The 26116-nt window shown below is 43.2% G+C and overlaps 1 protein-coding gene across 2 annotated transcripts in view; it reads right to left on the bottom strand.

Moving 5' to 3' along the window:
• The window catches only part of PTPRM (protein tyrosine phosphatase receptor type M), an 846383-nt gene that overhangs the window by 62777 nt on the left and 757490 nt on the right, over positions 1–26116 (bottom strand). For both annotated transcript variants that reach the window (XM_023228490.2, XM_023228491.2), the window contains one exon: positions 954–1051. In XM_023228490.2, coding sequence (XP_023084258.1) covers positions 954–1051 — 98 coding nt within the window. The remainder of the gene's footprint in view (positions 1–953; positions 1052–26116) is intronic.

The following is a 26116-nucleotide window of genomic DNA, read 5'->3' as shown; positions in this document are numbered from 1 at the left end:
TATAGGTTAATGTGCCATTTTTGCTAGAATTTTGTGTGTGTGTGTGTATATATATCCTACTTATATTGTGTGTGTGTGTATATATATATACACACTTACTGAATATTCTCATTATGAGAGAATTGTGACGTCTTTCTTCTTCCTGGTTTGTGCTTCCTGAAACCTGAGACTCTTAAGAGACAATCCCTTTATGGTTCCTATCCCACTGCTTCAATTCTAGGATAACTTCTAGGCTGCCTTTGCTGAGGGCAAATGTCATGATGCCAACTTGTTTTCAGTTAGCACAACCATGGAATTCAACCTACTGTAAATAAGGCAACTGCACGCTGTGTGTTTGCTCATTTTAAAATTTCACTTTGGAAATAATCCTATAGCATACCACTACTGAAATTACAACTACGTAAAAGTTTCCTGGTTAAATAAGAGCACTGCTCATAAACAATTACTAAGGAGAAGGTAGCAGAAGACCTTCAGAAAGATGATGTTTTCCATTCTACAGGTTTGGAAACGGAGACACAGGAAAGGCCAGTTTAAGCAAGAGAAGATGCTGGAATTCTAACCTAAGGATTGAATCCAGAGCTGCACACCGTTTTTAGAGCCAATTTTCTTGAGTTTGGGAATGTAGTCATGTCTAATGCAGCACCCATTGAGTTTTGACACTCAACAATCAGCATTCATGCTTAGAGGTATTTTTGTGCACTCAATATAGCCCGATAACAACTGCTTTTAAATCCTGAGTGCCTTTCTGTCTGTTGCTATCGCAACAAATGAAAGCAATTCAAGCTATGTTTACTGATAATTTATAAGCAAGTACAGCAAGCAATAGGAGGAGCTGCAGTAGTTAATGTTTTTGGGAGTACACATAATACTTCAAAAGCTTGCCTCATGCCTTACTTTCTGTTACCAACTAAGCAAGGAACAAAATGGCCATTTGCAGCAGATGGTCCACTCACCCTTCCCACTTCCACAAGATTGGTCACCATGATGATGCTTGCAGTGTTTTCGTGCCACACCATCCTCCAGAAGTCATAGATGGTCTCCTGCATTGGCCCTGCAGCAAAACAGAACAGACACTTTTTGTTGTTGTTGTTTCAACTGAAAAATTTCCGGTGCTTGCAAATACATCTATTAATACCCACATGCAGTTCCCGCACTTTTACAGATGGACATAGGTCTCTAGTGTCAATGGAAAAAGATACTCTTTGTGAAACTGCACCTATAGAAATATCAAATTTTTCATTCGTTGCTGAATTTTCTCATGTCATCAAACATCTGCATTTGAGCTCTTTTTATCCTTCTTAAACTACTACCATGAAAGAAAGTTATTTCTCCATCATTTAGCTATTTATCTCCATAGTACTCAAGAGTGAAATTTTAAAAAATAGATAACATTACTCTTTCTGCTAACAATTGGCAGATATCCCAGGGAAGTGGTATATAGAATAAAATGGGCCTCTACGGGAGAAATGGCCTCTTCTTGTTTCTAATATTTTTCTTCTTCTGTGCTATCTGTCAAATTAATCCATTTTTTTTTCCGCCTGACTTTCTAAAGTAAGAGAGAGAAGTTAAGAGTTTTAAGCAGTTGCGCTTCCTCTCACTGAACATAAAGATTCCGGGCAGAACATGAATAGCCATCTACTTCCTTAGCTCTTGGGATCTGAGCATTAAAAAGCGCTTTCCTATGGCTTGAAAAAAAATAAAAAAGGAAAAATACATATTACAAAAGGCCAATGCTACAGAGAGAATCGGGTACAGAAAGTTGGAATTTACAATTTCTTTTAATTCAGATTAAAAGAAACACCAAACTCGACTTTGTGCCCATGCATACTTGAGGGTATAAATGTAATAGCAGAAGTCTTCATAAGACATATAGAAAGGCAAGGAAATGAGAGAAATGCAACTTCAAAGGCTTGGAGAGTCCCACGGTATATGTGAAATCATACAAACGTTCAGGCACATCCAGGACCAGAATCCAATCGTACCAGGAGTCTTGACATTTTAGATTGCCGGAGCTGGAGCTCAAATATTTGAATTTGAGATTTGCTTCTGCCTTTTAACTGGCTGTGTGATTTGGGGCAAATTATGTAGCCTCTATGAGTTTCAATGTCTTCTTTCTTTAGATACTGATCACAGTAACACCTCTCAAGGTTATTTTGAGGATTCTTGGAATTAATGTATACTTAGGCATTTTATAAACAACAAAGCAATAGAAAGAAAATGAGATGCATTTAAGGATGTTTATTAATAGCTGTCCTTTTGCTGCAGCCTGGACACTGAACAATAGTGACACACCCAAGAGGCCCTTCAGTCACTTCCCATCCCTCTTGACCAATTAGCAATTGGTTCTTGTGTAATTTTTCTTCTCCTTCCTCCCTGTCCAGGCCTCCTTCCTTTCCTTCCACAACACAAATTCCTATCATTTCTCCCTTGCTGCTTCTGACTACACTGTTACCCTCCCCATAAAAGCTGATTTGGTCTCCTGATGTCTCTGCATCGAATCCATTTGGGGAAGGGACCATGCACGCCACCTCCCACAAAGCTCCACCAGTCATTCTGGCCACGTCCCTTGGCATGTACGTGCCATTCTCCTGATGTAGAGGCTGAAGATTTCAGTGACTTTAATCTAAGGTTACAGAGGGGACAAGTAAACATCGGATTCCATCAATCACTACAGTTCTGGCTTGCAGAGAGGTACATTCATTGTGTACTTAACAGCTTGTTACTTATTCACAAGGGGGAGAAAAAGCACTGAGTCCATCTTTGAGCAAACAGCCCAATGTGACCCCTGAATCAAAGGGGGGCCTTCACTAGGTACGCAGGCCTGTGCCACCTACTCAGAAATTTCCAGAAATAGTGCTGATGACAGTGGCTCTAATGGATGAATCAGAGGACCCAGCGTCATGGACAGCTTGTGCCTGCAGGAAGAGTAAAGCCACCTCCCTTGTCAGGGCCCAACAGGGGTCTTCTCAGAGACACTCTAGGCAAGGGCCCCATTTTGCCTCCAACATATTCCTCACTCACCCCTTCTTGCCAGTCGACATCCTGGGACTGATTGGTGTAAGGCCCCTCCTGGAGGGGAACTCAGCCTTCTCTGTTTGCTGCTGTTTTCTTAGTGCCCTAGGAAACGCCTGGCACACAGCAGGAACCCAGTGAATCAATGGATGGATGGTAAGTCTGTATGCATGTGTCTAAACCGTATTATGATGACAGTGTTATGTTAAACCCATACTAGGTACGTCAAATTAAGACACAATGTTTGTACGATTCCCTTTCTCAACTTACATTTCTAAGATAATCTGGAGAAGCCTGAAAACACAGCACCTTTCCTCCTTTTCAATTCATGGAAAGGCGACATCTTCTGCAAGGATTTCTTCCGAAGGAGCATGATGGTCACTCTGTCCTCAGAGCACAGCCTTGGAGCTCTGGAATTAAACCACTGCTCCCAGGCGCTAGACAGATCACTCCTCTCGGTTTCCCCACCCAAGGCTCTGCTTCCAGCTTAGCTCAGTCCATCACCCTAGGTAACCACAGTGCAATCCTAGCTTCCCAGTGACTGTTCTCTATGGGAGGCACTGATTCTCAACTCTAGCTGCTTATTAAAATGACTGTGGAGATTTTAAAAAATTCTCATGTCCTAACTCAAGAGACTCTGACTGAACTGGGTTTGGGTGGGGGTTGGGTCTGGGTGTGTTTTCGGATCTCTCCTGATCTATAGCATCAAGGACATCGGCTTTGTCTTCCAATCTAACCATCAGGTGCTCTCCTGTGGAGTTGTAACTGTGAAACGCCAAAGATTTGTTTGTTCTGAATCTCCTGACTGGTCTAACCTGGACTGCAAGCTTTGTGAACCATGGAATCCTGTTTTCCTCGGATGTAGAAGGAACTCTATTCATAACATGTCATCTAGGAATATGAGCATGCCACCTCACCTCTGCGGCTAGGCATCAGTTAAGATGGCCTGGGTTTTTACGTTTACATAACTAAATTCACATTGTCTTTAAAATAAAGGGTGTTTATAAGCACTAGCAGCTCACTTGGCTGGTAATACACACTTAGTTTTTGTGATTTTCTTGTCCATTGACCTACGCTCAAAAAGATTAGGATACAAAAATAAACTAGGTGAAATTCTTTTCAATGCTAAAATTAGATACATGGATCCAGAAGAACAAAAAGAGTTTGGTGTTAAAATCTAAAAGTGAAATTGAACACAAAGATTATTCTAAATAGATCCCAGAAAGAAAAAAAGAGTGCAGGCAGAGACACCTCCCTGCGGTGCAGCTGGCCTCGCTCTCTCCTGTCTCCACTCTCCTGCAGGCACCGGGTGCTGTGCAGCCAACACTTGGCGGCTGTTCCTTCTGCCACACACGTGGCTCCCTCCCTGGCCTGGTCACTGTGGTGGCTCAACAGTAAAATTGCTCAGGGGTGAGCACTGGTGATTTGTGGCTGATGATTCAAGATGTTTTTCCAAATGTTCATTCAAATCCTGTTTTTTATTTTTGTGTGTGTGTTTTTTTTTGAGGGTAGAAAATAGGGAAGGTGTCCAAATAAGGTTTTTAATGCAGCATGTATCAATCCTGTTTTTCTTTTCTCTTCCAGGTATTTCAAATTATTTCCCAAGATCTCAATAAAGTATTACTCAGCTACCTGTCTCCTGGCAAAATCAGAACGTATCCTCCAGGCCAGGGGAGGGGTGGACTTTACTGTCACCAAAGCTACTCCATTTGCATTCGGCAGCTCCTGGTGGGGTCTGAGTGACCACGACCATCATGAGCCAACATCACAAGTCCACAGATGTGAGCCTGGTACACAAGGAGGCTCCTCTTAGCACCCATGCCCTTGAAGGAACTAAAGACAGGGGGAACAGCATGGGAGGTCAGTAACCCTTTGCCTTTGACCTCTGACTCCCAAGTTCACTGTGGATTGCTCAAAGAGTGCACAAACCAATAAACTCCCAAGATTTTTTCAGAGCAAGGAGCTCTGAAAAGCCTCTCTCTCTCAAGGTGTGAACAGGTGCGACTGCAAGACAGGGCATTTGATTTCCAGTTTCTGGCTGGGGGGAGCCACTGGAATTGCTGTGGTGGTGCATTTACAGATGTTTCTACAATAGGCAAGATGGTTCATCTCAGCAGTTGTCTCCCTGTGGGAAATCTGAAAGGTAACGTCTAGAAATTTCAGTCATATCAGGCCAGTAATACATTCCATCTCCTCCAGCTGGCAGGCACACAGAGACCTCTGCTGAGAAGGAAAGGCGCAGGGGGCCATTCTTGCCACCACCAAGCCCCAAAGGAAAAAAAAGGGTGGAAAGTTGTTTTTTTTTTCCCAATAAAAAACATTAACCATTAACAAGCAATGAAAAGCATAAATGAAAAAGATTCAAGGATGGGCTTTATTGTATAAGATGAGTTCTCTAGTTCATGGGAAGTGAGAGATATTAAAAACGATCATTCCAACAATGTCTAATATTCAGGTGATGGGTGTCCTAGAAGCCCACACCTCACCACTAAGCAATATATCCATGTAACACAACTGCACTTGTACCCCCAAATCTATAAAAATGATTGTTTTCAAACCTTGATGACTTGTACCCCTGCTTTTCACATTTGAATTTCAATACACTATGTTTTCTATGTTAACTAGAGCTGCTGAGAAGTCAAGGTCCCTTAAGCTCACAGTGGCATTTTCAAGGTTTTTGAAGTAAAGAAAGATCATATAAATACGAATTGGCATTCCATCATAAACAGAATAATACCTAATGTCCCTTAAGCACTATTTCCCAGGTCCTGTTTGAAGTAGTTTACATGTACGATTGCATTACATTTAGCAAACACCATCCTATGAAACAGGTCCTATTGCTCACCCCCCATTTTACTGACGGAGACTGAGGCACTGGGAAGTCAAGCAAGCTGTCCAAGGTCACACAGCCAGTGAGCCATGGGGCTGAGTTTTGAACCAGGAGTCTGACTCCATTACATCATGCCGCCTCATTTGAACATCGGAAGCAACTCAGAAGGGCTCTACCAGACAGGTGTGTACCACACAATCCCAGCAAGAAGAAAACAGGAAAGAACCCATGTTAACCACACTGAAACCGCCTCTTTAAAGGTGTTTTCATCTCAGGTCACTTCCCTCCTTTAACTCCTCCAAGGGCCTCCCACGGACACAGGATCAAATTAGCTTCACAGCACAGCCAGCCCCCAAGCGTCTCCGCTTAGCCGGCAGGACTACTTCAAGAGCACAGCACACTCTGCTTCCCCTGCTCCATTTCTGTCCCTGCTCCAAACCCCAGGCACCATGACAACTCACCCATTTACCAAGTGGATGAATACAACTCCCCAAACCCACATGGGGCCTCCCCTGAATCCGTTCCCTACCCCTCAGCTAGGGCTCATCTATGACGACGGTAAACCCCGCATGTCATTTTCCTGTGTAAATCTTCCCACGGCTTTCCGTTGCTCTCAGAGTAAGCCCTACATTCTTTAACAAGGCAAATGCGGTCCCACACAGTCTGTCCTGGACTGTGTCAGGGTGCCTGCCCCTCCCTGACCATCTAGCTCCCTCACGCTCCTCCCCAGCGTCCTCCTGCAAGACCCCCTCTGCTGATGAGTCAGTTAAAGCCTGCACGTCTCCTTGCTGGTTTCAGCTTAGCAGTCTGAAAGTCACTTCCTCAGGCCACTTTTCCAAGACCCAAGCGGAGGCTCCCTGTTTCTTCACGATGTTTAAAGTGAGCTGTGGTGCCAGTGTGTTTTCCATGCATGTTTTCCTAACGTGGCCTCATGCCAAGCTTGCTTTGTTCATTTGTACCACTGTCCTGGCCTCATTGGGTGAGTGGCCACCCCTGCACGCAGCAGTTAAGCACTCAGCCTAGTATTAAATGCCAGGCATTCTGTGAGGTATGGTAGAGATGTAAAGGTGAGTAATATATACACGGTCTCCACCATTCAGAAACTTGAAATTTTCTAAGGCAGAGATAAGAACAGCCCACATTCTCATGTAAAGTATAATAGCAAACATCCTGAGACACTTAAACCTTGAACTGATGTAATTCCAGCCACTCAGAGGCTGAGATGGGAAGACTGCTTGAGCCCAGGAGTTTGAGACCAGCCTGTGCAACATACTGGGAACCTCTCTCAAAAAATAAGTAGATTAAAAAAAACCCTTCAAACTGAGCTATGCATACCCTGAAAGATACATAATGACTATCCAAGGCATACATGAGTAGTTCTTCAAGTATTAATTTCCAGATAGTTAATATCTATAAGGACTCTGCCAAAACTTATTCCCTAGATAGGAGTCTCCAGCCTCCATATGCAATAGTCTTTTTTAAATTTCCTCTTCTTTTCTCTTTTCATTTCTTTCTTTTTAAAATATATTATTATATATATTTTTTGACGATTGCTCTGTTGCCAGGCTGGAGTGCAGTGGCATGATCTTGGCTCACTGCAACCTCCGCCTCCTGGGTTCAAGCAATTCTCCTGGCTTAGCCTTCTGAGTAGCTGAGACTACAGGCACGCACCACCACACGCAGCTAATTTTTGGATTTTTAGTAGAGTCGGGGTTTCACCAACATCTCGATCTCCTGACCTCGTGATCTGCCCACTTCAGCCTCCTAAAGTGCTGAAATTACAGGTGTGACCCTACCTTTCCCTTCCCCTCTTCTTCTCTCATCCTCCTCCTCCTCTTTCTTCTTTTTCTACTTCTTCCTCTTCCTCCTGACCCCTCTCCCTCTCCCTCCTGCTCCTGTTTCTCTCTTTCTTTTTTTGAGACAGAGTCTAGGCCTCTCGCCCAGGCTGGAGTATAGTGGTATGATCACTGCTCACTGTAGCCTTGACCTCCTAGATTCAAGTGATCCTTCCACCTCAGCCTCCTGAGTAGCTTGGACCACAGACACTACGCGCAGCTAATTTTTGTATTTTTGGTAGAGATGGGGCCTCACTATGCTTCCCAGGCTGGTTTTTAACTCCTGGATGCAAGCAATCTGCCTGCCTCGTCCAGCTATTTTTTGTTTTTTTGGTAGAGATGGGGGTCTCACTATGTTGCCCAGGCTGGTTTTTAATTCCTAGATTCAAGCAATCTGCCTGCCTCATCCTCTCAAAGGGTTGGGATTACAGGGATGACACACGGTGTCCAGCCTCACGATAGTCTTTCATAACACTTGAAAAAAACACCTATCTCAAATATGACCATGGGGCACTGACCAGCTGTAAAACCCTACAGGTGTGCACTGGAATGCTGGCTCCAGAAACTCACTTCCCTGTCTGAAACAATCCTCTTAGGAGTAAAACTTAGTATTTTGGCTTATGTTACGACGTTCCAAACTCAGAACCCCTGACGCAGTAGAGGTTGGTAACATTTATTACTTTGTAATTTTTATTTATTTATTTATTATGAGACAGAGTCTCTGTCACCCAGTCTGGAGTGTGGTGGCTCAATCATGGTAAGAAGTGACAACGTGCTAGCAGCCCTCACTCACTCTTGGCGCCACCTTGGCCTCGGCATCCCCTCTGGCCATGCTGGAGGAGCCCTTCAGCCCGCTGTGCACTTTTGGGACCCCTCCCTGGGGCTGGCCAGGCCGGAGCCGGCTCCCTCTGCTCGCAGGGAGGTGTGGAGGGAGAGGCGCCAGCGGCGGGAGCCAGGGCAGCGCAGCGCCGGCAGGCTGGCGCGGGTTCCGGGTGGGCGTGGGCTCCCTCCACGCGGGTTCCGGGATTGGGGAAGGAGCTCCCTCTGGGCTGCTGGAGTGCACAGGCCAGATGCTGCAAACTCCTGTCGTCAGTGCCAATGAGATGAAGCTGGCTGGGCTTCTGGGACTCTGGGAAGGGAGGGGACTTGGAGAAATGTTCTGACTAAAGGATTGTAAATGCACCAATCAGCACTCTGCGTCTAGCTAAAAGTTCGTAAATGCACCAATCAGCACTCTGTGTCTAGCTAATGGTATGTATGTATGTATGTATGTATGTATGTATGTATGTATTTATTTAGAGACCTAGTCTCCCTCTGTGGCCCAGGCTGGAGTGCAGTGGCCGGATCTCAGCTCACTGCAAGCTCCGCCTCCCAGGTTCACGCCATTCTCCTGGTTCAGCCTCCCGAGTAGCTGGGACTACAGGCGCCCACCACCTCGCCCCGCTAGTTTTTTGTATTTTTTAGTAGAGACGGCGTTTCACTGTGTTGGCCAGGATGGTCTCCATCTCCTGACCTCGTGATCCACCCGTCCCTGCCTCCCAAAGTGCTGGGATTACAGGCTTGAGCCACCACGCCAGGCCTAGCTAATGGTTTTTAAATGCACCAATCAGTGCTCTGTGTCTAGCTAATCTGGTGGGGGCTTGGAGAACTTTTGTGTCTAAATAAAGGGTTGTAAATGCACCAACCAGCACTCTGTCAAAATGGACCAATCAGCTCTCTGTAAAATGGACCAATCAGCAGGATGTGGGTGGGGCCAGATAAGGGAATAAAAGCAGGCCACCTGAACCAGCAGTGAGAACCTGCTGGGGTCCGCTTCCATGCGGTGGAAGCTTTGTTCTTTCACTCTTTGCAATAAGTCTTGCTGCTGCTCACTCTTTGGGTCCTCACGGCCTTTATGAGCTGTAACACTCACTGCAAAGGTTTGCAGCTTCACTCCTGAAGCCAGTGAGACCACCAACCCACTGGCAGGGATGAACAACCCTGGACATGCCACCTTTATGAACTGTAACACTCACCATGAAGGTCTGCAGCTTCACTCCTGAAGCGAGACCACAAACCCACCAGAAGGAAGAAACTCCGGACACATCTGAACGTCTGAAGGAACAAACTCCGGACACACCATCTTTAAGAACGGTAACACTCACTGCGAGGGTCTGCGGCTTCATTCTTGAAGTCAGCGAGACCAAGAACCCACCAATTCCAGGCACAATGGGTCACTGTAACCTCTGGCTTCCGGTTCGAGTGATTCTCCTGGCTCAGCCTCCTGAGTAGCTGGAACTACAGGCGTGTGCTACCATGCCCAGCTAGCTTTTGTGTTTTCAGTAGAGATGGAGTTTTGCCATGTTGGCCAGGCTGGTCTCCAACTCCTGACCTGAAATGATCTGCCCGCCTCAGCCTCCCAAAGTGCTGGGATTACAGGTATAAGCTGCCATGCCTGGCCATATTTACTCTTTTAAATGGAACTAGAATGCTTTTGAGGAGTGCCAAATTTTCTTGGATGAAAACCTTAAGTGAAAGTTTCATGAGTTTTCTTTCAGGTTTGATATGCTTCAATCTGTAAGGCAGTTAAAAAAATCACGTATCATATTTATCTTAATCACAGCAATCCTCATTTTATCTTAGAAAATATTTCATACTATCTCTTATTAACAAACACACTTACATAAACATGATGAAAGTTTTCAATATCAAACTCAAACGTTTAGAGCAGGTACATAATTTCTTCAAACTTCTTTTGTGGATACACAAGAAGAAGTCTGAAGGCCAGGGTCAGTAACTGATGTATGAGGATGCCCATGGCAGTCAAAGTCAGAAAGAGCTTAGGTCTGACTGGTGAAGCAACAGCAGGACTAGCATTGTTGAAGTCAGGCACCTGCCATGGGTCTCAAAGGACAGGGTGCAACGCTGAAGGGGGGGAGGGAAAGGGGTATGGGGGGGAGGGGGTGGGGGAGGGGGGAGGGAGGGGGGGGGGGGGGGGGAGGGGGAGGGGGGGGGGGAGTAGGAGAGGAGGAGAACGGAGGGGAGGGACGGTGGGGCTGGCACGTCTTCCAGCAGGAGCCACTCGTTGCCACTTGGGAGGGGAAGGGACTCCCATGGGGCCCTCTTGCAAGAAATGTAAAATTCTGATAAGATTTGCAAGTTCAGAGTTTAGGAGTGGAAGACAACCCTGACAGATACTAAAAACATGACTAAGGAAAGTTCCAGTTTTAGAATCAAAGCTCGGTAAAGTCAGAGAAAGAAAACAGAGGAAGAAGTGTTCGGTTGTCGGAACGGACTCTAGTGGGGGCACCTGTACTGCAAGGAGGTTTGATCAGGTGTGGGCTCAGCCTTAGGTGTGACCAGCTGTTAGCAGCCGAGGATGAAGTAAGTGGAACAGGAGGAGCAAGGTACAGTGGGCTGAGAGAAATGGTAAACTGAGCCCAGCGACCCAAAGCCAAGTCCGAAGGCCCCCACTGAGCTCTCCCGCATGTTCCACACAGATGCCAGTGTCCAGAGCAGAAGTGTCTACTCTTTCCATTGAACAAAACTCCTAACACACAGGAATCTATTGAATGTGAACAGTGAAGAACAGTGAACAAAAAGATCATGGTCCGTATTAATGGGAGGGAAAGTTTAAACATATTTTATAATTTTACAATTATTATGGCAAGAGCGGCTCCCTGGGCATCCAAATGGCTGGTGGAGATCTGCAGCACCAATGGCTGGTGGAGATCTGCAGCACAAATGGCTGGTGGAGAGCTGCAGCACAAATGGCTGGTGGAGAGCTGCAGCACAAATGGCTGGTGGAGATCTGCAGCAGAAATGTCCAGGTGGTGATGGGTCCGGAATCCAACAGACAGCAGCAACGTGGCTGCAGGTGATGGCTCAGCACAGGAAGAGCCTGGGGGCAGGAACGTCAGAGCTCGTAGGGCAGGGGCCAGGCCCTAAGCCAGCCTCGTGTGGCTGGCATGGCCAGCGTGGGCTCCAAGGCTCCCCAGTGTGGCAATGAGGCTCAGGTGGGATCAGGAACCAGGGGATTGGTGGATAGGCTGACCTCTTGATTCAGACCAGGGAGGACTGGGGCTGTACTAGGAAGACAGTGTTAAAACCAAGGGGGACTCTTGCCATCCCTAAAGCTGTCAGCAATAAGAGACGCCAAGGCTTCCAGCCTGGAATAAGGTGAACTCAGGACAAGGGTGTTGGACAAATAAACAGGTACAACTAGACGGGCCCCCTGCCAGGCAGGTGCTGGATGCTTTTTTTTTTCTTTTTTTTTTTTTGAGACAGAGTCTCGCTCTGTCATCCAGGCTGGAGTGCAGTGGCGTGATCTCGGCTTACTGCAAGCTCCACCTCCCAGGTTCATGCCATTCTCCTGCCTCAGCCTCCCAAGTAGCTGGGACTACAGGCGCCCGCCACCATGCCTGTTTAACTTTTTGTATTTTTAGTAGAGATGGAGTTTCACCATGTTAGCCAGGAGGGTCTCGATCTTCTGACCTTGTCATCTGCCCGCCTCGGCCTCCCAAAGTGCTGGGATTACAGGAGTGATGGATGCTGCTCTTTATACGCACAATCTAATTCATTCCCCATCACTGCAGTGTGAGGCACCTACTCCAGCACAAGAAACAGGCTTAGGAGACGAAGTGCCTCTGTTACAGCTTCAAGGCCAGTATGTGGCAAAGCTGGGATTCCAATTCAGGTCAGCCCAGCAACACTGTTCTGACTGCAAAATGAACTCAACTGCCCGCGGGAATGTTTGTTTCTAGCATGGTTCTGGGACCTGAAGGAGGGAGTGTGTGGTGTGGGTACACACTGAATGGCAGAAGTGCGAAGTGAAAGGGGAGGGACGTTAAGGCGAAGCAGCTGCAGAAAACTGGGCTCCATCCTTTGGGCACTGGCAGCCCGTTCCCTCCATCAGCCATGAAGGCGGCTGAAGGTGGGACTTGAACGCAGAAGACGATGAGCCTGAGAGTCAGGCATTTGTTTTAAAGCTTTTGCTACATGAATAAAAGTGGTCCTAAATTTCTGATCCATGATTGCTCCTGTTGCCATTGGCGATAATCTATAATTAGGGTTATGAAGTCAGTTACTCAACATTTACAGAACTAGTTGTCCCTTCGGTGGTTTTCTAAGTTTTTATTATAAAGCTTTATGTGATTTTTCAATATGATGCTTCCGTAACACTTAAGTCTATAATTTTACATTGAGTAGCTTTTCATTTTTACAGTAGTGAGAGGTAAATGGTAAAATATGCCACCATGCTTTATGGAATGAATTTGCCTCGTGTCACAGAAGTGGTAACAGTGACACAGAATATACTTGGCTTCAGCATTAATAATCCTTAACATCACTTATTTGATAGTTGCATTTGTTCTCCCCTGAGGCTACTTATGTTAAAATCATGAAATTTTCATGAATAATTTTTTGTTTCAGCTGCAGAAAAGGAAAAGCAAAGATGAGACGGGAGGGTGCAAGGGACGTGATTTGCTCATTATCCCGAACTGCTAAGAGTACCCCAAGAAAATTACCATTTAAAAGTAACAACAGAAATCAACTAATGAATTACAAGCAAACACGCTGAGAATTGTTCTATGATGGGGAAAACTGGGGAATACTTTAACCTAAAATCAAAAATATAACTGGCCTGTTAAAAATAGCATTTTCTAAGGACAACTCTCACATGAAAAACTCTTTATGTCTAGAGTTACAGGGTTAGAAATGTACACCAGTCCACTGGAATTTTAATTTGGTGATAGTAAAAGAAGAGAAAAGCTATAACAAAATATACCTTTTTCGAAGCAGTGTTGAAAGTGATGACTTAAATAATAAATGTTAAAGACTGTTTTCAGTTAATAAATTCCAGTGATGCCACACAATCACACATCTCTTCTTCTCAACTGGAGGAGGTTTTCCTGCGACAAGAGGCTTTTCCCTCACCTGGCCCTCTCTGGTTGGCAGGTACTTGCCGTTTGCCCCATTTCTTCTAAATTGACTTGCAGGTGTGTACTCTTCTTACCCCTCCAATCAGGCATACACTTTCTGCTGTATCCACGATTAGACTTTCCTCCAGAACACATAACCCACATGTTGATGCTTACATTTCCCTCATTCCATTCCCCAAAATTCTCCTTTCAGACTGAGGTAAGAAAGTGTGACAATACAAACCATGTGACTATTTGTGGCTATCTCTACATAATTAGTTTCATGGAATGTTTGTTCCCGGGTGTATTTCTAAAACATATGAAATCCTGATTGGACACCAAAAGGTTATGTCAAATTTCATTAAGAGAAAATTGGCATAAACCAAATATTCACGGACAGGTTTTTTTTTTTTTTTTTTTTTTTGAGACGGAGTCTCGCTCTGTTCCCCAGGCTGGAGTGCAGTGGCCGGATCTCAGCTCACTGCAAGCTCCGCCTCCCAGGTTTACGCCATTCTCCTGCCTCAGCCTCCCGAGTAGCTGGGACTACAGGCGCCCACCACCTCGCCCGGCTAGTTTTTTGTATTTTTTAGTAGAGACGGGGTTTCACAGTGTTAGCCAGGATGGTCTCGATCTCCTGACCTCGTGATCCGCCCGTCTCGGCCTCCCAAAGTGCTGGGATTACAGGCTTGAGCCACCGCGCCCGGCCACGGACAGGTTTTAAATAAACACTAAAATAGCCTGGGAAACCTCTGTCTATAATATGCTATACAACCCTTCAACCATCATCTCTTTTCTCTTTTCTGGTTAATAATCTTTTCTTTTAATCATTTATTCAATTAAAATGATTATGAAATGTTTAAAAACACAAAAAGGATAATTACATAGTAGATATTATTTAGTATGTCTTAATAAAGATAAATTTAATCAACAGCCATTTTCTTCCTAAGAAATACAAGGAACTTACCATGTTAAAGCTCCTCCCTAAAACGCCCCTGTGTAATTCTTATCTCAGGAACTGCTTTCAATGAAGCCTGTTAGGGAGGAACTTGTCTGGTCTTTGGAATTAAGCTGTTTTCACTCACATGTCATCTGACTAAAGGTGTGCGCCAGGGAAGCCTTCAGAACACCAAGATGTGGAGCTGGCACTACTTCAAAAAAGAAGCAAAATATGCTTTTCCAGCTTATGATGCAGCTGTTGTCTTTCCAGCCTATGTTTGTCTACAGTTTACCAGTGAACAATGATGGCACTCTTTGTACTCTGGAGGGAGTACAGGACGTTGGTGCACACTTAAGTGGCTCCCTTTGGTACATCCTTCTGGAAGGAAGCATTAACAAGAAGTGTAGGATGTATCAGCTTTTATGGAAACTATATGAGTATACGCTATACTAGGGTTAAAACCTGAACTGCTTCTCTGCTACTGAGAGATGTGTCTTTTGGAACATACAAAATGATAAGAACAATAACTGTAGCTAAAGTTTATGGAGATGTTACTTGCAGAGCTGCTTTCTGAGCCTAGGCTGTGCAACTCTAGAGTCTAGGCTTTTATTAACCATTCTGCCTATTGTCCCTTAGTAGGGAGTGGACAGTCCTGGCCTAGTTACTGGCATGAAACATGGTTGCATATGGAAGAAATTTTAAGGCCAAGTTGAAGAGATCTGATTGTGACTATGTTTCATAAAGCAAACAGGTATCTGTGGGTAAAACCAATAATGGGGTGGTCTGTAGCCTAGCATGACTTGCTCTTGGAATTGAAATGTTCCAAAGCATTTCTGGAAACTTCACCTACCTAAAGAAACCATTATTTGAATTTTGTTCTTTTTGGACGATATTCAGTCATCTTCTAGAATCAGACCTCCCTAGCAGTTACATAAACAATTTCAGGTTGCAGTGGTACCACTGTGAAAAGGAATAAAAGGTTTCTATTATTCTTGACATGGAAAGCAGGTCGAGAAAGGCAGACCTATCAGATTTGAGTGACGGGATACAGATTAGGGCTCCAAAGAGGATCTCTAATATAGAAAATAAATAAAATGTGAGTAGGTACTTTGTGGCAACAATATGCTCTACAATGCAGAGACAGAGACACTGCTTCCAGAGGGACCTTCAGTCCCTGATCCCTGGACAGACTGAATGGTGGTGCGCATGGGGAGTTGAAAACAGGTGCAGGAGAAAGTGCTGTGGCTTCGGAAGGAAGGAACATGACAGATGTCCACAGCACAGAAGCATCCTGCTGGCAGAGGTACAGAGCATTCCTCAGTATCGGTCTCCAAAGAGAACGCTCAGAAACTGAGCTTGGGTACTTGTGCATGCTGTAAAGAGGGGAACAGAGAGAAGACAATCAAGGACAGAAAAAACAAATGGCAGCCTTCAGAATGGAGGGGTTTGGTGACCCAAAGGATCTGGCTGCCTTCTGTCAAGGAGAAGTAAAGTGAAGGGAACAGCCTATATTCATATGCTTCAGGGGTTACTGCCAGAGAAATAAAAGCTTTCATTAGTCTGTATCTTCCTTAATTAAGCTCTTCTCAGTACACAAGTGGAATCCTCTTTTATTTAAGAAAAAAGAGAATAAATCTAATAAGTGAATGAAATACAGATAAATTGGCTCCCTAGGCATAGCTCAGTGCAGGCAGTCTCAAATTTTCCATGGCTGTGAAGGGTTGCAGAAGGAAATTTCCAGCAGCTTCCTTCTGAGTGAGAAGGCAAGAAACAAAAGTCACTGGTTATAGCCAGAAACTTCCTAAACTGTTTGCTGCCTTGAAAAACTTGTCCTAAACTATGCCCATGGGTGAAAAAGAAACCTGGTGCCCAGATTTCTGGAAAAGTGGTTCTGGGGCTGCACTGGGTCTTATTTTTTTCATCTGCAAAATGGGGTAGGGGTGGATAAGAGAAATAGCTTAAAGAAGTTCCCAGGCTGGGCGCAGCACCTCATGCCTGTAATCCCAGCAATTTGGGAGACCGAGGTGGGAGGATTGCTTGAGGCCAGGAGTTTGAGACCAGCCTGAGCAACACAGCAAGACCCTGTCTCCACAAAAAGTAACATAAAAATTAGCCAGGCGTGATTGCTTATCTCTGTAGTTCTAGCTACTCATGAGGCTGAGGCAGGAGGATCCCTTGAGCCCAGGAGTTAGAGGCTGCAGTGAGCTATGATCATGCTACTACACTCCTGCCTGGGTGACAGAGTAAGACCATGTCTCTTGAAAAAAATCTAAATAATTAAAAATAAAAATGAAGTCCCAAAATCTGTGGGTACATTAAAATCACAAATTAGTAAGAGTTGGGTGTCATTTATTTATACCTCCACACTGGGTAATTCTGAGGTCACTGGTATATTCCGGATCCTGTGCTGATCCTGGCAAGTAACAGGTGCTCAGAAACCTTTGTTCAGTTTTGAATGAACCAGGCTGTAAAGGAGTAGCTTTGCTTTGCAAGGGCTCATGGTGCCGGAGGCACAGGGAAGCCAGCACTTTGGAAAGTACATGGGTATCAGTTTCAGCTCTCTCCTTTTAAAGGGCTGAACCTGGGAGAAAGATGTAACCTCACAGTTTTTGTCTCTGTTGAATAAAAGGCCCTATGGGGAAACAGGTCTGTCTTAACACATGAGGTTTCTCCTAGGTTGAAATTTGCACACACTCTATTAAAATATGAACATTAGTCCATGCAGTTTGCAAATACTTTTGCATATATGACTCACTTGAACTTATGTGGATGAAGGTCACTCAAATGTAGTTCTGCTTTAAGTGTCAACTGTTTTGATTACAAAACAAGGAAATTGGACTGTGAGCTTCTTAAAGTTTCTATCACCTCTAAAAGATTCTAAAAATTTTCTACTTCAAATGAGGAACACCTCTAAATCCTCTTGAAGGTTTAAAAAGCATTTGTTTTGAGACACCTTAAATCTGAGTGCCTGCTTAACAACAGGACATCATTTATTTTCAAATTATCTTGTATTAACTTAGGTTCTATTATTAGAGGGCCACATTTTCCTTATAGCATCTGTAATAACAGGTGGATGTTACCCAACATGCTCTATTTTTCACTTCATCTTTTAATTTTAACTCTTTCTTTAAATGTTCTCATTGCTAGTGAGCAAGTTTATTTAGAGCACAGGGATGAGAAATGTCTACGAAAGTGACCATTTGGCTAATTGGCCACTGTCTTTTGAAATTAATCTAGTGAGGAGAAACTATTGTTTAAAAGGAAGTTTCTGGATAAGCTGCTAATTGCAATTGTTCATTCTCTCTTGGAAAACCACAGATGGTTGGTAAAATGCAGGCAGGTTCTGTATAAACTTGGCCCTGGGTAGCTGGAATACTTATGACAATGACTTTTATGGAGTCACTATTTGCCTGTATATAAATCACATTTTCTCAAAGCGTCCCTATTTAAATTTGGAAGCCAGAGAATACTCCACTTCACTAGGTAATACTTTTAAATTGGTCTCAAATAGGAAATAATAAATGAATCCAAAACATAACCTACAACACACTGACAATGCAGGAACAACTTTGCCAGGAAGCCCAGCGTTAGCTAACACAAAATTTGCACTTGAAGTGCAAACCGCACTGGTGCTTAGAAGAATAAAAACAAAAGTTGTTTACTGAAGGCTGAGCTTTTGATTTAAAAAAAAAAGTTTTTTCAATTCTACTGAGAAATAATTTCAAGTGTTCATCTCCATCTGGAGGCCAGAATGCAAGAGACAAAAGCTGCTTTACAGAGCGTGCAGAAGTTACACTGACGCTCTGAGAACCTTCCACTACCGGAATGGCTTGCCCAGGAAAGTCAGTACAGTATGCAAAGCATTATTATTTATTGCTTCAGAGGCCTGAAGGGGAATTTTGAGCTGGGTAAATATAAACCATATTTATCTTTTTGAAAAATCTTTATTAAAAATACACCAGAAGTATGTGGAAGAAATATAGAAGAAAAACAGATTGACAGCAAAAAGAATGAAGTCACTACAGCAAAGTTTCAACTGCTGTGCAGTGTTTGAGGCTCTGTAAATATTTCCATTATAAACCTTCACTCCCTACATTTTTATTATTTTCACATAAAAGTTTGTTCCTAGCTGAAAGTGTCTGGAGGGAACTTTTTAGGCTTCTCTTTTTCAAATTACGGACAAATGATAACTGCAGACAACACTGATCATATGTATGAGGACAGGGGTTGCACAAACAGGGTCAGGGTAGAGCCAAGAAAAGTTAGTTTAACCAGATGGACTGTCTTTAAAAACAGGATTTGATTTACTGCCATATGTAAAGAAAGTGTTTCTAAGACTAGAAGCTGACCAGCCCTTAACTTGAAACAGAAACAGTCAGAGATGTTGGAGATAATGATGCCAAAATCCACCCCAGGAAGTAGATGCTTTCCCGGGCCAACATGAGCCATCCTTTCTACCTGGCTGAGATACTCTACTCTAAGTGGTGTGCGGCACATGGTAACTCCCAATCCATTCATTATTCATTCACTCATTCATTCTTGTATTCTTACTGAGCTTATGTTTTATGCCAACTCACTACAAGACAGGTGGTGCATACTTATTGAATCATGAATAAACTCTGGGACCCCTTCTTCTAATGCCCTGGTCATGATGAAGTGATCTTCTGCCAAGGCATCTTCGTCTTCACACAGAATGCCCCTCCCTGACCTGGGGCAGTTCTGTCTGATGGGCGGCTACAGTTTTTATTGTGAATGACCGTCTGATATCCCTGATATCCGGTTCTCTGTATCAGTTCCTGTGGTCTTTGCCAGTATGACCTGGCATCCTCAAAGACGACACTGAGCATCTGGATCCTCTGAGCATAAAAGGAAGACGGTGATGGCAGTGATAAGGTCAATGGCATGTGGTGGGGGCCTATCTGGATGGCCAGTTCTCCGCAGATCACAATCTCTATGAATTGTTCCAAGGCTTCTCAACTATGTACAGCTTAAGTTTATTCACATGTGAGGAATGAAAAGTTCATGTTACTAGCTATTTACGGGTTTACATAAGACTACTTACATTGTGAAATGTGAACATATGCAATTAGTAAGACCTACTCTGTTTTGTCTGAGTATATTTTCAGGGTCAGCAAAGAAGGACATTATTTTGTAAATGGGCACTTACTAGGTATTAAAAAGAAAAGGCCCCTTTGCTGGGGCCTATGTCCAAAATGCTATTTCTTAGGTTATATTCCAGGATTTTCATAGTTTGAGGTTTCACATTTAATTCTTTAATTCATCTCGAGTTGATTTTCGTATATGATGTAAGGAAGGGGTCCAGTTTCAATCTTCTGCATATGGCTAGCCAGTTATCCCAGCACCGTTTATTCTTCAATAATAATAATAATGGGGAGTCCTTTCCCCATTGCTTGTTTTTGTCAACTTTGTCAAAGATCAGATGGTGGTAGGTGTGTGGCACTATTTCTGGGCTCTCTATTCTGTTCTGTTGGTCTATGTGTATGCTTTTGTACCAGTACCATGCTGTTTTGGTTACTGTAGCCCCGTAGCATAGTTTCAAGTCACATAAAGTGATGCCTCCAGCTTTGTTCTTTTCACTTAGGATTGCCTTGGCTATTTGTGCTCTTTTATGGTACTGTCTGAATTTTAAAATAGTTTTTTCTAATTCTCTGAAGATAGTCTTTGGTAGTTTGATAGGAACAGCATTGACTCTGTAAATTGCTTTGAGCAGTAGGGCCATTTAAACAATATTGCTTCTTCCTATTCATGAGCATGGAATATTTTTTCACTGTTTGTATCATCTCTGATTTCTTTAAGCAGTGTTTTGTATTCTCATTGTAGAGTTCTTATACCTCCTCAGATGTCAAAAGCAATTGCAACAAATACAAAAATTGACAAATAAGACCCAATTAAAGAGCTTCTGCACAACAAGAAAAACCATCAGGAGAATAAACAGACAAACCTACAGAATGGGAGAAAATATTTTCAAACTATGCATCCAATAAAGATCTAATATCTAGAGTCTATAAGGAACTTAAACAAATTAACAAGCAAAAACCGAATAACCCCATTAAAATTTGGCAAAAAACAGGAATAGATACACTTGAAAAGAAGGCACCATGCGGCCAGTAAGTATATGAAAAAATGCTCGACATCACTAATCATTAGATAAATGCATATTAAAACCAGAATGAGATACCATCTCACACCAATTAGAATGCCTATTTCTAAAAAGAAAAAATAACAGATGCTGGAGAGGTTGTGGAGAAGATGGAATGCTTACAGAGTGCTGGTGAGAATGTAAATTAGTTCAGCCATTGTGGAAAGCAGTCTGGGAAATTTCTCAAAGAAATTACAACACAAGTACCACTTGACCCAGCAATCCCATTATTGGCTGTATACCCAAAGGAAAATAAATCATTCCCTATGATTCATGCATGATTGAGATACATACATACATGTGTTCATCACAGCAGTATTCACATTGGCAAAGACATGGAATCAACCCAAATGCCCATCAGCAGTAGACTGGATAAAGAAAATGTAGTACACATACACCATGGAATACTATGCAGCCATAAAAAGAATGAGATTATGTCCTTTGCAGCAACATGGATAAAGCTGGAGGCCATTATCCTAAGTGAACAATCGCAGGAACAGAAAATCAAATACTGTATGTTCTCACTGATTAGTGAGAGTTTAACATTGAGAACACATGGGAACAAAGAAGGCAGCAACAGACACTGGGGCCTAACTGAGGGTAGAGGGTGGGCGGAAGGAGAGGATTAAAACTCTACCTATCAGGTATTATGCTTATTATCTGGGCGATGAAATAATCTGTACACCAAACCCTCATGACATGCAATTTACCGATATAACAAACCTGCACATGTACCCCTGAACCTAACAGTTAAAAACAATAGCCCCCTACAAGGTAGATTATTTTCATCTTCATTTATGATGAGCACAGAGATGTTAAGTAACTTGTCCAAGCTCACACGAGTTACCAGTGGAGGAACCAGGGTTGGGGGTTGAGTTCGGACAATGCAGTTCCAGAGTCTGTGTTCCTAATCATTAAGCTATTCTGTGCTGTTTCTCAAAAACAGTATCAGGTCATACATACATGGCATTTGCTCCATGCCAGGAATGGCTCTAAGCATTGATACTTACATGAGTTAATGTAATCCCCGAGGTCGCCCATGGGAGGCAGTACAGTGAGTTGGGGAGGAACTTTGATGCTGGAGTTCAGTGGCTACTCTTGAATCTGGCCTTTGCACTTTTAGGTCTGTGACTTGGAGCATGTTATTTCAAGTCTCTTTGTCTCCCTTCCTCTCATTTATAAATTGGGGACAATCACATATATCCCCCATATTTGTGGTAAAGATGAAATGAGCTCTGTATGTGTGAGTGCTGGGAATGCTGTCTGGTAAGGTCCTGGCTATTATTACTATTTACAAACACCAGGACTCTACCTGAAATAAGTTTAGGAAGTTCAAATACCTTTTCTGTGACAGCACAATAATTTGGATCCCAGCCTTCTGGCTGTGGTGCATGTGTTATTTCTACTACATCCTGCTTTTACAAAATAAACATCAGCTGTGGGACCTGCTACTCTAGTCTCTGTCATTCAGAGAGAACATTTTCTAATATATTATAATTGCTAAAATTGTTGAAAAGTGAGCAAAGGCATAAATTTTCAGGCACAGATGCAAAATAACATATAGGCAGAAAACTCAGCCTGAGATGAACCATAAAACCCAAACTGACCATGGTTCAAAATACTAACGATTATAACAATACTCTAGCGTCTTTTAGTACAAGGTTAGGCTAGTAAACATTTTAGTAACAGTTTGTTAGAGTTAGTAAAAATTTTGATGCTTTCAGGAATGTATTTCACATGGTTATAAACAATCTACATTTTGTTAACCCCGACGTATGGTTTTTTAAAAAGGTAGAACTTCATGTTCTGTACATGTACCCCAGAACTTAAAGTATAATAAAAAAAAGAAGATTAATTAAGTCTATGGTTTCTGTCTTATCCCAAAATAGCTTTTAATGTTTCTGACCAAAGTAGAGCTCATAATCTGAGGTCCACAGAATTACCATAATTCATGAATAAAATTGGGGGGTGGGGGTAGTCCATGAACTACCTTAAATGAAATTTCCTTTCTGGGGAAATGATCTTGGTATTTCCTTAGTTCTGAAAGAAGTTCTGTGTCTTCCAAAGGTGAGGGACATTTGGGCCAGAGTGCACAAATCCTATGGAAAATACAGTTGGGGGCACAAGGGTCTCCCTGTTCTCACATGGGCATGGGGGCTTCTGTTGGGAGATCCTCTCTCTAGGCCTGGACTCCACAAGGGTGCTGTACAGAGCTAACACTGACAGAGACAAAAATAAACTATCTATGGCAAGATGAAGGCTAAGGTCGGAACCCCAATCAGGTAGCCAACCTTGTCAAATTAGCACAGTTCAGACAGAAAGAAATGATGAAGTGGGCATCGAGGCACCTAAACTTAAAAGAGTAACATGTGCATCTCAACAATCTACATATCTCAGGTTACAACATCGAAGACAATAATAATTAACATGTATTTTCAGACATGACTGTATCATTGAACTTTTGCTTTTTATTGTGTTGTCATGAGAAGCATCATAACTTAGAAAGCAGGGGCTGGATCTGGATTAACCATGTGGTTTTAGGGGGTGAGCATGCAGTACACAGGAAAGAGCACATCAGGCCTGAATCGCTTTCTTGGGGCATCCCAGTGCACAGATGAGTCTGGAAAATGCTCACTTAGAAGTGAGGAAAGACGCTCAGGGCTGGGCAAGCTATGTCTAGAACAGACTCATAGCACTTTCTTCAGTCACAGCCTTGCATGGTCTTTCCTGAGTTATCTGACTCTTGAGGTAAGTTTTAAAATTAAAACTAAACAAAGCTGAGCGCAATGGCTCATGCCTGTAATCCCAGTGCTTTGGGAGGCCATGGTGGGAGGATCCTATGAGTCCAGGAGTTTGAGACCAGCATGGACAACACAGGGAGACCCTAAATCTACAAACAATAAAATAAAATGTATGAGTTAGGCTTGGTGTGCAACTGTGGTCCTAGCTGCTTTGGAGGCTGAGGTGGGAGAATTACGTGAGCCCAGGAGTTCGATGCTTCAGTGAGCTATGATCCCACTACTGCACTCCAGTCTGGGTGACAGAGTGAGATCATGTCTCTAGATAGAGCCAAACAAAAATCAAAAGAACACTTATCCAGGGCTCCCATGGCTGCCACCATGAGGCCAGGAGGTGCCCTCTCTAGTCGGTTCTTACGTGTGCGGCTTCATGCAGCTTGCAGGCCACACAGTCTCCAAGGTTGTATTTTGATTGTGAAATATGATCACTTCTGGGCAATCCTACCCACTGCATGCTCTTCTGCCCTTCGCTTGAGCCTGCTTTTGAAATCTCCACTCTGCCCTGCCTCTACGTACAGACATGCAGTAGCAGACACGACTTCCTCTTCTTTGAGCCCCTGGTTTGCTAAATCACAAATCTTGAATGCTGCTGTTGTCCTAATGTCTGATCAGTCAGACATGATGAAGTTAATATTGGGTCATCATATATTAGTGGCCAGACAGAAAACAATTAAACCAAGGGGAGATAGGAAGAACATATTAATACTAAAAAAGCAACAGATCTGGCTTGAATGGGATGTTTTCAATTTGCAGGAACGTCACCCATTATTATCAAAGGTCAAAGTCAGTTACTGTTAGAAAAATCAGTAAAATTGAGGGTGGATGGGAAGGAGGAGACCCAATACATAAATTTATAATATGTCCTCTGTATTGAAGGAACTTGATGAACATCTGTGCATTACTAACTCTTAGAAGTAAAATTGGTGTCAGCAAATTGGACCATTTGTATAGTTTCATAGGTTCCTGCTGTGAATATATTTTAAAGAATTATGTTAGTGCAAAGAGAGGAAAAATAGAGCAAGAAGACATTTAAAGATTGCATCTGCCTGTTGATCTTCATCATCCATTTTGTTGGCCTCTTGGAGGTATTAATGTTTTTTTGTTTGTTTGTTTTTCAACGAAGGTGATCTACGAACATATTCTACCTGTCCACGCCAATAGTGCCAATTATCATCAGTGATCTTGATTACTGGTGATCTAAGGTTACTAGTCCATTATGCTTGTGGTATATAATAGAAAGAAGATTCTCGCTTTCTCATCTGAACATCATGGTCTGAATGTTATTACTCTTAGTATGATATGTATAGTCTTGACTGCATGTTAGATTAAAAATATTCATTCATTTTTCCTCCTCTCCCTGCACCACACCACCAGCAGTGACGTTAGTACTGCCAGTATGAGAAGTCCAGTCTGCAGCCCACCTTGTACCAGGGAAAGGCTGCCATGACCTAGTAAACAGGGCATTAGTCAGTGCTCTTCTCCATTAAGGGCAGACTGGTTGTCTACTGGGAACTGATCACATTTGCTCTTTCTTATCTCTTACAAATACATTTGCTCATTAACACGTGAATGCTGCCAGAGAGGGTTACTGAGCTATTAAGTATCATTCGTGCTAATTCTGCAGAAAGTGACCTTCTCTAGTGACATTTCTCTTTAAAGAATAATCTCCTACGGGGGAGAGGTGCAGAGACAATGGACAAAGGGAAGGAAGCCTGGTAATGGGCCATGTCTAGACCTTGGCAGTTTTAGTCTTTGCTTCAGCTGTTTAGTCACATTAATCTAGAGGGCCTCAATATTGAAAATACAAATAAGAGCAACTTAATGTTCTTGCTATCTACGAAAACAAAGGTTGCTAATTAAGTTACTGGAGAGATAAGAAGCTAGGGAGTATTTTGGATATTTTACAATGCAATTTTCACATGAATTTACAAAAACTGTTAATGTCAAATTATCATACAATGTATTAAATCTGATGTTGTGACGCTTACTTTAGAACATTCTGAAAGCTATTAGAATGAATTTCAAACCCCTAACAACAGGTTCCTTTAAAGGCATTGATGAATTCCGTTTGGAAGCAGCAGAGTTAGGAGGTGTCTAGGACCGGACTCTTACATGTTCTATCGTCCTTGTTCTATCCCATAGGTAAGAGCTCAAGCTGAGCCTTGCTTCCTGAAGACCTCAGCAATCTCTATGTAGTAGGACCTGCTCTGTGCCAGGTTCACACTGAAAACTCTACAGACGACTTGGCGTCTGGGTAGCAAAGTGACCTTGGAAGGAACCATTACCAATGTCATGTCACAGATGATGAAAGACAGTGGGAGCTCCAGCAGGTCATCTAGACCTGAGTGCAGAGTACCCTAGTGGTGATGTGAGACTGTGGACTCTGTGTGGTGTCACCCAGGTTCATGGGGCATGGGGCAGGATCAGCTTCCACAGTGGTTCCATTTCAGCTATAGCTGGAGCTTTTCCACCCCAAAGACTTGCTGTCCAATGCTACCACAGGGAATAACCAAGTGTAACTATTTCTATCAATATTAAAATTTAAAATTCAGTTCCTCATTTGTAGTAGCTGTATTTCCAGCATGCAGGAGCCACATGTGACTTGTAGCTGCGGTATCGGACAGCACAGACAGAGAACATTCCCAGC

This window comes from Piliocolobus tephrosceles, chromosome 18 (genome assembly GCF_002776525.5).
Source record: "Piliocolobus tephrosceles isolate RC106 chromosome 18, ASM277652v3, whole genome shotgun sequence".
In the NCBI taxonomy this organism is placed as follows: Eukaryota; Metazoa; Chordata; class Mammalia; order Primates; family Cercopithecidae; genus Piliocolobus; species Piliocolobus tephrosceles.
Note: the sequence above shows the minus strand (reverse complement) of the source record. Positions and strands in the feature narration are given on the sequence as shown.